The sequence below is a fragment of the Lithobates pipiens genome, unplaced genomic scaffold (assembly GCF_037356315.1).
Source record: "Lithobates pipiens isolate NorthernLeopardFrog02 unplaced genomic scaffold, aLitPip1_a1.2 Scaffold_23, whole genome shotgun sequence".
Taxonomy (NCBI): domain Eukaryota; kingdom Metazoa; phylum Chordata; class Amphibia; order Anura; family Ranidae; genus Lithobates; species Lithobates pipiens.
Window position 1 is genome coordinate 112,635,874 of NW_027507785.1, and position 13,271 is coordinate 112,649,144.

Sequence of the window (13,271 nt, forward strand, 5' to 3'; positions counted from 1 at the left end):
TACTGTTCATGCAGATGCACTCACAGCAGCCTCCTGCCATTCCTGAGCAAGCTCTGCACTGGTGGATCCCGCAGCTGAATCAACTGTAGGAGACTGTCCTGGCGCTTGCTGGACTTTCTTGGGCACCCAGAATTGCAATTCATTGGATCGCCCTTCATAACATTCTGGCGTATATGCAAATTGCCATCATAAAAACTGAGGCAGCAGACTTTGTGAAAATTATTATTTTTGTAATTCTCAAAACTTTTGTCCAAGGCTGTATTGTCTCTGATAACCTATATTTATTTCTAGCCCTAATGTATGTAATACATGTATTTTTATTGTGTATACTATTTAGCTATTTGGTTGGGTTTTTGTTTTGTTTTTTCTTGATAGAGAGCAGTGTAAAAAGTGCAGTTATCCATTGCAGCTCTTTAGAACAGCGGTCCCCAACCTTTTTGACACTGGGAAATGGCTGGTCACTGTCGTCTGCCAACAGATGCAGATTGTCACTTGCCACCGTCACCTGCAAACAGATTCAGCTTGTCACTTGACTGGACGGTGGTGATGCGGGATGGGCGGTGAGAGGTGGCATCATCTCTGTTTGCACGCAGCACCTCAGACAGTGTTGTTCTCGGCTGGCTGTGAGGGCAGAACAGATGTGATGTCATCTCTCTGCTCGCCGACCGCTGCCGAACCTCTGAAAGTGCAGCCTTGGCGATGGCCCGACAGTGGGCCGTGGCCCAGGGATGGAAACCCCTGGTTTAGAAGATGTATTCCTTTGGACTGACTTTATTAATGTGGAACTAAACCTGTTGATTACAATTTCCCAAAGTGGTGACGTTTAAGGCATTTTGTGAATAACAGTCACGTATGGTTTTGTGCTCAACCAAATTGTTAAGCCATCAAATGGCCGGTGTCATAACTGATCACATGTGCAGCACCATGGCATCTGCAGATCTTACAAAGACTATGATGGGCAGCTTCCTTGAATGTAAAGTAGAGGAGAGTATTGTTGCACTTTAAACTGCTGAATGCTGAGATTTGATTTGTTTCAATAAGTAACTGTACTGTATTCTTGCTTTTCCTAAGCCTAGTACACACAATTAAAAAATCAGAAATATTGTTCGCCTTTTTCTGTATCCTCATTCCGTGTTAAAAATGAGAATGCCTAAAATGGTAAGAAAACGATCTAACACTTTAGAGGACAGCTACCCACATACTGTACTTGGCTACAGTCTATGTTAGTCTATGGTTGCACTTTGTTTCCAAACATGTGCAGACTTGCTCATTGGATTTTTATATGAACATTTTTCAACTTGTCCCTTTTGGAAATTTTAATCGGAATAGTCCATATCATCTGTGGAAAACCATGTACTGTACTAACAAACAGAACATTGAACAATTGTTCCTAATACGGATTTTTTTCATCTGATTATCTAATAGTAAAAATTTAGCGAGTTTGCCTTTGATATTAAAAGTAGGTGAAAATTGAAGGTACCATCATCCAACACTAGTTATATGCAAATGGGTAGGGGTTGTGGGACAGTTGCTGAAGCTGTCTTGCTACATCCACAAGGGGACTATCTTGGTACCAATGAGCAAAAGTAGACTTAAAATAAAATTTAGTTATTTATTAGATATAAAAACACATATGATTACAAAAATGAAAAAACATAAGAGGGAGAAAGATCAATACAGTATACAGGTACTTGTAGACTTCCAAGTGGATTATTGATTATATAAGTTGCCCACAGATTTATACAATCCTCTACCAGTTTCGCTATCGGGGGTCCGCTTCCTCAGGAGGATGAATCTCCAGTGGCACACTTCAGTCATCACAGGCTAATAGTGTTTATTAGGCTTTACATGGTTTTTAGATAAAATCACTTTCAGATGCTCTCCTCACAGCACATACTCAATGAATACGAATGTTAAAATTGTTATATTGATACAATAATCAAATATTTTTTGTTTTCTTCTGTGTTGCAGACTTAGGTGCACAAAAAAGGATTATTTTGAAAATGAGTTGCCGTAAAGGTAAGCATCTATTTTAAATTTGCTGCACTATATTACTGAGTTTTTTTTCAGGTGTTTTGTATTTCTTTAAAAATTTGTTTGAGACTACAACCAAAAACGATTCTAAAGCTATGCCCTATTTTTCTCGCCAACATCTACAGTAATAGCAATGAGCTCATCAATGCTCCTGCTTTTTTTTTTTACATTGGCTTTCATAGTCTGCTGAGCCTAGTACAGGACTGCATAGGCTACCATGGGCTTACCTGTTCATGGGTTTGCATTGTTGGAAGGAGGTGTAAAGCATAACCACTATGTAGCAAAATAGGAAACAGAGCCTGCATATGTAATGAGCAAATATGGCTTCCCTGTAAATATATTTACAATGTTTGAAAGCTGAATTGTTTTAATGTCCCTTTTAAATTAGTTCATTTCAGCACAGCTGGCCCAAACAAACCATCTACTGCACCAACAGGTATGCCTGCTATATTAACTGTATGTAGCACCATGTACATACAGTAAGTATTGTGTTCTGGCAGTTGAGATGAGAACTTCTCATCCCACTCCCAAAACAAAATGGAGTTGAGCAGAGTGCTGCTCAGCCATTCATTGGAGCTTAGTAGTCTTTGCATTATTTCAAAGCTTCTTCTGATTGGCTAAGGCAGAGAGGCAGGTGGATGATGTCACAATCTCTGACACTTTGAGGCTTTGTGTTCATTCGTAGCTATACAAAGCTTCTTATGAATGGTTGTGCTGCGTTTAGCCCAACTCGGTTAGATAGGAAGTTCCTGTCCCACTGCCAGAACATTTCCCTGTGTACTGTATGTAGCATGAGGCTACATACAGTTAACACAGTGCACCCAGGAAGCGCACTTGGCCCAAACAAACTATTTTTAAAGGAACATCAAACGTGGTGTTAGGTCTTAAAGTGATTGTAGTGGATTTGCATAGGGCAGCCCAGATCCTTTTCTTCTCGGGCCCCTCTTCACTGCTCCTAGCCCCTCCCTCCTGTCGTGTGACCCCCACAGCAAGCAGCTGAGCGGCAGCTCCGTGTGCCCATTCAGACATGGAGCTGCGGTTTGCCCGCCCCGTCTCTCTTATGACTGGCTAACTGAATTTGACAGAAGTGAGGGCCAATGGCGCCACTGCTGTTTCTCAGCCAATCGGGAGGGAGAGTCCCGGATGGCTGAGGGACTCTTGGACAGAGAAGGGGGCTCAGGTAATTATTAGGGGGTGCTGAGGGGGGGCTACTGCACAAAGAAGGCTTTTTATCTTAATGCATAGAATGCATAAAGATAAAAAAACACCTGCTTTTACAACCACTTTAATTACATTTACAGCAATTATATATGTCGAGCTGATCTTTTTGTTTTCTAGCTTTCCTTACTTAAAAAAGTAATTGTATTTTATGTATTTTCCTAAAAGTTATATATTTTTTTTTTTTTCTAAAATAATAATCAAAGCAAAGTGTCTCATGAATTTATATACTTGTATACATTTTTTATATAAAACTAGCTAGTTGACTACATTTTGTAAAGATGTTGCATCATGAAATAGAATGACTTTGCCTCATTTGTGTCCACAAGGTATAAGACAGTATTAAGCTGGTCAAAGATGGATTGAAATTCAGCCACTTCAGCAGAGTCCGGCTGAATTTCAATCCTCCTATGGCTTTTCTGTTCAGGAGGGAGTCGATCATCAGTTGATCAGCACTTGCAGTCAAAGCAAATTAATCCTACTGTCAGAATAAAATAATGCAGAGGCTAGGATTTTCCCATACACCTCAAATGTGTGGATAGGGTAATCTGTTCAGTTTTTTTCCACTCGGCCCGCTTGTTAATTTTTACCTACAGGTAAGCCTATAATAAGACTCACCGGTAGGTAAAATTAATTTCTTCTAAACCTAGACAGTTTAGGAGATAGTCACCCTGCATGCGGCTCGTGCCGCAACGGAGGAATCCAGCGCAGGAGTGATGTCATCGCGGCTCTAGCCACTCACGACGTCTGAGCCTGTGAACCCGGGAGAAACACAGAGGGAACATGTCAGCCCCCTCAGCGGTGACCGGGTGAGCTGCGGGAGCTTCGTTAGCGCATTATGCTATTGTCTGTCTTGTTTGTTTGGGGTTTTTTTTGTTTTTTTTCTTGTAGACCACAAGAAGGCAGGACTGCAGGGTTTGGGAATAAAAAATTAGATTTACATTCTGAATCTGTATTTTGTGATGAAATTCAATAGTAGAGCTTCCTAGTAAAATCGATGAGACTTTTTAGATGTTTGTGCCTTTGCTAATCTGAAGTTTGTACAGATCAGTTTTTCACTACTGCTAATCTCTATTTTATTTCAGTGAACATAGTAATCATTGTGCTGGCGGCAGTGGTGTTCCTATTGATCTTGCACCATAATCTGCTTGGTCTGAGCGACATACTGATGCGGCAAAGTTCAGGTGATTAGTGAACACATTTAACCACAGCAGCATATATGCTTTTCATATAAGAGGTAGACAAAATAACAAATAACCTGTATGTAAAAATATGCCAAACCTATTATCTGTTGCTCTTTGAAAAAAATAAATACAGTTTCTACCTTCCATTAGGCTGGGTTCACACCTCCAATGGATGCACCTCGCAGCAGGGGTCCGGTGCATCCCTGTTCTCCATTTCAGGGACGAATCTGGGCTGAATTTTTGCCTGAACACAAGCCACTCTGCAGCTGCAATGGAGATATGGGAATCGGCTCCATAGAGAGCCAGTCACAATTGGATGCGGGGGGAAACCGCATCCAATTTGCATAGGTATAAGCCCATTAAGGCTAGGTTCACAACTCTACATGTGCTGCACTGAAATCAAGTGTTGTCAGATTTGGTGAATAGGGAGGCCATGAAATACATTTGACTGGTGACCATAAAACCTATGTGGAATTTGTGTATTATTCATTATTATTATTATTATTATTATTATTATTATTCTTCAGGATTTATATAGCGCCAGCAATTTACACAGCGCTTTACAATATAAAAAGGAGACAATACAGTTACAATACAATAAAATACAAGAGGATTAAAAGGGCCCTGCTCAGAAGAGCTTACAATCTAATAGGGTGGGGCAGTTGGTACAAAAGGTTATAACTGTCGGGAATGAGCTGATGGAAGTGTTAGGAGATTAGTTGGAGACATGATGGGCTTCCCTGAAGAGATGAGTTTTCAGGGATCGCCTGAAGGTAGCAAGAGTAGGGGATAGCTGGACCAGTGGAGGTAGCGAGTTCCAGAGGATGGGAGAGGCTCTGGAGAAATCCTGGAGACAAGCATGGGAGGAGGAGACGAGAGAGTGTAGCAGTATAAAGGGAAACATTCCCATTTTGGAGTACAGGTGCATCATGAGAGAACAGGGTTTGCATAATAAGGTAGTCCTATATGCCATTAGCAATCACAGAACGTGTTTTCAGGCATTCTAAATCCTTATATGTAGATGAGTGAACAGGTATCATTTAACTCTTTAAGGACTCATTTACACTTTCAGTGCTTTATGATGAGCAGTCTATGGTGGATTGCTCTTCTGAGGGCGTTTGACTGTTTTAAAGTGGTTGTATACTCAATTTTATAACTTTTACCTACAGGAAAGCCTATATTAAGGTTTACCTGTAGGTAAAAAAAATATCTCCTAAACCTGTACGGTTTAGGAGATATTCCCCTCGGTATGCGCCGCTGACTGCAGCGCCGCATGCGCACAAGGGGTTTCTCGGCCTGAAAATCCGGCAGTGGCCGGCCGGAATGAAATCTCCCGCGCGCATGCGCGGGAGTGACGATATCGCGGCTCCGGACACTCACAGCGCCGGAGCCGCGATACCCGGAAGAAACGCCGAGGGAGCATGTCGGCTCCCTCGGCGTGGATCGGGCCAGATGTCGGGGCCTCGTTCTAAGGTAAGTATTTCATAATGAGCTAGTATGCGGTGCATACTAGCTCATTATGCCTTTTGCTTTGCAGGTTTAAAAAAAAAAATAAAAAAAAAAGTTGCGGGTTTACTACCGCTTTAACCCATAAAAACCTGTACAATTGCAGACTTCAACTGTGCACGTTGCACGTGGTTGCGGAATGGCACAATTAAGTTGAATAAGGGCGGTAATGCTTAGTGGGCGGTAGTGCTCACCGAACACAACAAGGGGATCATTTTTGCTTTTATGTGTACATTTCTGTCCACTGTGCTCGCAGCTTAAAGCGGAGTTCCACCCATTTAAAAGTCAGCAGCTACAAAAAGCGTAGCTGCTGAATTTTAATAATTACACACTCACCTGTCCCACAGTACAGCGATTCGGGTGCAGGAAGCCCGCTTCTCTCCCCCCTCCTCTCCGTGGTGCCGGCATCCTAACTGTGGGCTCACGGCTGTGGCTTCACAGCCGGGCGTGCACTGCGTGCTGTAAGTGGCCGGGCAATTTTCTGTAACATGTCCTAGAAGATTGGCGGGAGGAGAGGTGATCTTCCTTCTGGCGCCAGGGGAGGAAGTGGGAATGTGGCATGTCGGGGTCATCAGCACTTAAAGTGGAAGTTCCATTTTTGGGTGGAACTCTGCTTTAAGGGGGGGTGGATAGGGTTCAGAAAAATGGCAGCTCAACCATGTGTTTTTTGCCACCCCCAACCTCAGTTGGAAGGGGGGCTAATACAGTGCCTTGAAAAAGTATTAATACCCTTGAAATTTTCCACATTTTGTCATGTTACAACCAAAAACTTAAATGTATTTTATTGGGATTTTATGTGATAGATCAACAAAAAGTGGAACATAATTGTGACGTTGAAGGAAAATGATAAATGGTTTTCCAAATTTTTTACAAATAAATATCTGAAAAGTGTGTTGTGCATTTGTATTTAGCCTCATTTTCTCTGATGCCCCTAATTAAAATCTAGTGGAACCAATTGCCTTCAGAAGTCACCTAATTGGTGAATGGAGTGTGTAATTTAATCTCAGTATAGATCAGGGATATGCAATAAGCGGACCTCCAGCTGTTGCAGAACTACAAGTCCCATGAGGCATAGCAAGACTCTGACAGCCACAAGCATGGCATCCAGAGGCAGAGCATGATGGGAGTGGTAGTGTCGCAACAGCTAGAGATCTGCTAATTGCAAATCCCTGGTATAGATACAGTTGTTTTCTGAAACCCTCAGGGGTTTGTTAGAGAACCTTAGCAAACCGCATCATGAAGGCCAAGGAACACACCAGACAGGTCAAGGATAAAGTTGTGGAGAAGTTTAAAGCAGGGTTAGGTTATAAAAAAAATATCCCAAGCTTTGAAAATCTCGCAGAGCTCTGTTCAATCCATTATCTGAAAATGGGATGAGTATGGCATTTCTGTCCACCTAAACTGATAGGTCAGGCAAGGAGAGTATTAATCAGAGAAGCAACCAAGAGGCCCATGGTAACTCTGGGAGAGCTGCAGAGATCCACAGCTCAGGAGGGAGAATCTGTTCATAGGACAACTATTAGTCGTGCACTCCACAAATCTGGTCTTTATAGATGAGTGTCAAGAAGCCATTTTTGAAGAAAGCCATTAGAAGTCCTGTTTGCAGTTCGTGAAAAGCCATGTGGGGAACACAGCAAACATGTGGAAGAAGGTGCTTTGGTCTGATGAGATCAAAATGTAATTATTTGGCCTAAAAGCAAAACACTATGTGTGACGGAAAACGAACACTGCACATCACCCTGAACACCCCATCCTCGCCATGAAACCTGGTGGTGGCAGCATCATGTTGTGTGGATGCTTTTCTTCAGCAGGGACAGGGAAGCTGGTCAGAGTTGATGGGAAGATGGATAGAGCCAAATACAGAACAATCTTAGAAGAAAACCTGTTAAGCCCCATACACACTATCAGATTATCTGCTGAGTTTTTCCTTCAGATTTACCAAAACCATATAATATGAGGACAAACCTTAGGAGTTTCAATGTGTATGCAATCAGGTAGGCCCTTCTACTACATGGTTTTGGTAAATCTGAAGTAAAAACTCAGCAGATAATCTGATAGTGTGTACGGGGCTTAAGTCAGCAAAAGACATGAGACTGGGGTGGAGGTTTACCTGCCAGCAGGAAAACCACCCTAAACATACAGCCAGAGCTACAATGGAATGGTTTAGATCAAAGCATATTCATGTGTTAGAATGGCCCAAAGTCCAGACCTAAATCCAATTGAGAATCTGTGGCAAGACTTGAAAATTGCTGTTCAGACACTCTCCATCCAATCTGACAGAGCTTGAGCTATTTTGCAAAGAAGAATGGGCAAAATTGTCACTCTAGATGTGCAAAGCTGGTAGAGACATCGCCAAAAAGAATTGCAGCTGTAATTTGCCGTGAAAAGTGGTTCTACAAAGTATTGACTGAGGTGGGCTGAATACAAATGCACGCCATGCTTTTCAAATATTTGTTTGTAAAATATTTTGACAACCATTTATCATTTTCCTTCCACTTCACAATTATGTGCCACTTTGTGTTGGTTTATCACATAAAATCCCAAGAAAATACATTTAAGTTTTTGGTTGTAACATGACCAAATATGTAAAATTTTCAAAGGGTATGAATACTTTTTCAAGGCACTGTAATGGCAGAGAGTGTAACATGGTGTCTGTCTTGGGGTGGGGGTTTAACTTTTAACTTTTCCATCAGCTCATCCCCCACAGTTATTGTCTTTTGTACCACTTGCCCCACTCTATTAGATTGTAAGCTTTTATGAGCATGGTCCTCTTAACCCACTTGTATTTTATTGTTTTGTAACAGTACCGTCTCCCTTTCTATTGTAAAGTGCTACTGTTGGCGCTATACAAATCTTGTATAATAATAATTCTAAAAAACAGACCTTAATACAGATCAATATGTTTTTGTAAATATTTTAATTCAAACACAAATGTGGGAAACAAAATGTGGGGCACGTTTATCAAGCAAATCTGCAACTCAGTCTCAAACCGGGCTGCATCTCCTTCAGCAACATTTCTGTAACAGATTTATAGGCCTGTTCATCTGTATTACTGGGAAGCCCAACAGTGAAACTTATTACAGTAATTACTTATTAATGATTTATTACTGAAGAAAAGACAGATTTCCACTCTAAACAGATGTATAATTAGGAAGAGATCAGGGTCAGGCTTCACAAGTGTGACTGTAGAGGAGCAAATTATGACTCACTTGCCATCAATCTGTTGCAGGATGCATCTCACTGCTTCTCTTTAGCATTGCTTTGTCTTGTGATAGGATTGATGATTGTCCCCTAGTGTATTATGCTTGTTTACACTGAGGAACTGATGCTGGGGCATATATTAGGACTCAGAGGGAGCTAAAACATGGAGAAGGAGAGTACTGCTTTTTTTTTTTTTTTTCTAAAGCTGAAAGAGGGTGTCAAAAAAACTAGAATTAAGCTTTATAACCAAATGATTGCTATCAAAGTCTGTCAAAGTAAGGTGACAGGTACCATAGATGGCTCATTATACATTTAAACCTCAGCAAACAGTCTTGGCCAGTAAACTTTATAATAAAGGCTGGATTTTTATGTATTTTTTGCAACAGGCTGTTCCACCAAGTTTTACAGGAGTTTTCTGATGTGGTAATCTGCAAAATATAGGATTGTATAGCTGTCATGTTGTGCTTGAATGCCTGACCTTATAAGCTTGTAATGCCTATGGTTAAAGACGTTGGGATGCTTATTAACATTTAATATTGAATTCTTTGTTACTGTCTTTGGTCTAACATGATTTAAAAATGCCTAATGGAATTCTGTTTTATAGATTCTGGTCCTGTGGGATTTCAGCGTATTGATTTCTTACCAGAAGCGCCTGAAAGTGTATCTGAAGAAAGGAGTGCCGTGGACATTCCTGTGGTCATCACCGCTGTAGAAAGTAGACTTGGAGGAGTCATCGCTACAATAAATAGTGTTTTCAGTAATACAAAGTCAGTTGTCGCATTCTACATTGTTACAATGAATGATACCAAGGAACATTTAAGGTATTCTTCATTGTCAAGTGACATGAGACCAATTCAGTTGTATTGTGAACATACTGCAAATTTTGTGATTATGCTGAAGTGTAGGAAAGAGTCCATAAGATTCTAATGGCCATCCAGTAAATCACACCCTGCGCCAGCTGCTCAAAAATGGCAGCCTTTAAAACTAAGCTGATCCAGTAAGAGCCATTGATAAATAACGTTATGACTGTGTGCCAGCTGGAACTGATAGTATGGAGCACTACAACGGCTAGTTCAGACAAGAAGCGAATGTCAAAAGATTTTCTTTATAGCCAACTACTTTTTGCAACATTAGGAATTAAACTTCAGTAAATGTTTTTATTTTCGGTTTGTCGAGAGTACTAACATTTTTGTGCAAATATTTTCTACCTGCTGAGACCTCCCTAAAAAGTATAAGTTTACCATTCCTTATGCTACCCAAAATTTTGGCTTAAAGCTGATCTCCAGGATTTCTGTCAATTAAAATAGTTTGTTTGGGCCAAGCTGGTCCTTACAAACTATTTCCTTAAGTGCTGCATTGGTTCTAAGTGCTGTATGAACTGTATGTAGCTTCAGCTACTCAACAGTACACGTTGCGGAGTTCCAGCAGTAAGACAGAGACTTCCTACCAGGAACAAAAACAGGGTTGGGCTAAGCAGTACTCAGCCATTGATAAGCGGTTTTGTATTCTGTGGATGACTACAAAGCTTCCTCTGATTGTGATGTCATCAGCCTGCCTCTTCACCTCAGCCAATCTCTGACTCAGCCAATCAGAGGAAACTATGTATTCATTCACAGAACACAAAGCTGCCAATTAATCTTAGTGCTGCTCAGACCAACTTTATTATTATTTTATTTATTTTTTTATTCCTGGTGTAAGATGGGAAGTCTGTCTCACAGCCGGAAGCCAGCACTGTGTACTGTTATGTAGTTGACGCTACATAACGTTCGTACAGCACTTGGTGAACAAAATAGTTTGTTTGGACCAGCTTGGCCCAAACTAACTATTTAAAGTGACAGGAAACATGGAGATCAGCTATAATACTCCCGTCCATTTTATTTTTGCGGTCTGTGTCTCCTTGAGGAGGTTTCCATAACTTTCTGTACCGGAAACAGATCAGGAAATTAGGGAAAATCCTGTCTCTCTCACCTTCTGTTCTCTTGACTACCTTTTTTTTAATTTTTTTTTTTTTTTGTTTTTTTTTTTTTTTTTGACAATGATCACCAGGGCAAAAATAGGTGGTAAATGTCCCAGGCAGAGATCAATAAAAACATGACCAGAATTCTAACCTCTAGCCACTTTCCAAAACTATAAAAATAAGGTTTGGCTTTAGATAAGGTTGAAGATTAGTGATTTTTTTTTTTTGCCTGCTTTGTTCCTTGAAATCCTCATTCCTAGGCCCTCCGATACCCTCACAACAGTGATCTTCTAGTGCTATGAGGGTAATACAAGTAACTTCACCTGTCACAGGCACTTATCAAAAGTGCTATGTCCACTCTTTCCATCCACCACCTCCATTCGTAGAAGCTCTACTATCAGTTCCCCTGATGAGAGGTGCTCTATGAAGGGATGACCTTTCATTCAAGTGCCCATCCACTGTTCATAGACCAATTTTAAGTGCAGGAGCAGATGGTACAGCTTCTATAAATGGAGCAAGAAGGGGGGTGAAAAGAGTGGGCATAGTAATCACTTTTGATGAGTGCCCGTGACAGGTAGAGTAGCTTGCAATAGAAGATCACTGCTTCAGAGGTATCCAGGGAACAAAGGAATGAAGATTTCAAAGAACAGAGAAGGACCCAGCACATAGGACACTCGTCATTCACGTAGGTACGATCTCTGGTGCTGATTGATTTAAAAAAAAAAACACTAAACTTTGATTTTGGGTCCTCCATATGCAAATCAGCTCCCACAACAAACTAGACAACCAGGATAATTATTTGTTGGTGTATCAGTCATGGCTTCTGTGTGAGAAGGTCGTGGCAGGCCAGGAACTTGAGTATGCAAGTACAATAATCTCGCTACAGTACTTGTATAAAATAAAGATACCACTGGGTCATCCTACTTGCATAAACCCAGAATTTAAAATACCAGCTTTTGGTGAACTGATACTTGCTTCTAAAGCTTGTTTTAATATTTTTCACAGGACATGGCTTGGTGATCCTAAACTTAAAAATGTCAAATATAACATTTTAGAATTCGATCCCAAGGTGCTTGATGGGAAAGTTCGAGCTGAGGCTAGTGAAAAACCTGTAAGTAAAATATGTAATTATTTTCTATGGGGTTAAAATGCTTTTCAAAGTTGGTAATAATACATTTTATTTGTCTTATTTATGTTTTTTTTTTTTTTTTTATGTTTTTTTTTTTTTTAGCTAACATTTGCTAGATATTACCTCCCTGATTTGGTCCCTGGAGTAGAGAAGATAATATATCTTGATGATGATATCATTGTACAAGGTATTCCACCTTTATTTTATTACATGTTTATGTTACAAAAGTTTATACATTTTGGCACCATCAGTGCTAATGGCCCCTTCGTTGCTTTCACCTGCTGCTATGCCCTGCACTATTGCCTGTCAAAATGTTTAAAAGGAGGGGTTAAATGGCATGGTCACACCTTTTTATTAGTGATGGCTGCAGCTCTATTATGTTATTTAGTCTGGCACAAGGATTCTTGCAGTTGCAGCAGAACATGATGGAGGCCACAAAGACTCCTAAAGATGGCCATACACTAAAATCTGTTTTATACTTCTCTTCCTAAATATCCACAGTTTTTGTGTCTAATCAGGCAGAACCCTGCACTACATTGCACTGCTGAACTTACATGTTACAATGATACTGTAAAGCTGGCCATACACATCAATCTGCACAATCTCCTTTAAAAACACTATGCAGTGCAGAGGATTGGTTTATTGGATACACATTGAATAGGTTGTTTGGGGAAATAATAACATGACATCGTTTTTTTTTTAATTCAAAGGAGATTGTACCGTTAGATTGAAATATGAATACCCGGTTTTACATTTACCAACAAATATTTAAAGGGTAACTCCACTTTCGTGTCAGGTGAAGTCAGATTGTAATTGAATGTTCTTTTAAAAGTTACCTCTCCTTTTCAATCTGCAGCTCTGTCATTTTATGAAAATGCAATGCACTGTGGCAACCTGGAGGAGTTCTGTACCCCCCAGAAACCTAGTTTGCTGCTTGTGTGATTGGCTCACTGATTTTCCCAGAAGTCTAAGATACAAGACAGATTTCAGGCATCCCCTGTAAGAAAAAAATTAATAATTTTTGGTGAGAGTAGGAAATCTC

The 13,271-nt window shown here is 40.5% G+C and overlaps 1 protein-coding gene across 2 annotated transcripts in view; it reads left to right on the plus strand.

The window, feature by feature from the left end:
- GLT8D1 (glycosyltransferase 8 domain containing 1) overlaps positions 1-13,271 on the plus strand; it is a 48,507-nt gene that overhangs the window by 14,005 nt on the left and 21,231 nt on the right. For both annotated transcript variants that reach the window (XM_077452201.1, XM_077452202.1), the window contains exons 2-6: positions 1,972-2,019; positions 4,338-4,436; positions 9,748-9,964; positions 12,106-12,211; positions 12,332-12,416. In XM_077452201.1, the coding sequence (XP_077308327.1) occupies positions 2,004-2,019; positions 4,338-4,436; positions 9,748-9,964; positions 12,106-12,211; positions 12,332-12,416 (523 nt within the window). In that variant the 5' untranslated portion in view covers positions 1,972-2,003. The remainder of the gene's footprint in view (positions 1-1,971; positions 2,020-4,337; positions 4,437-9,747; positions 9,965-12,105; positions 12,212-12,331; positions 12,417-13,271) is intronic.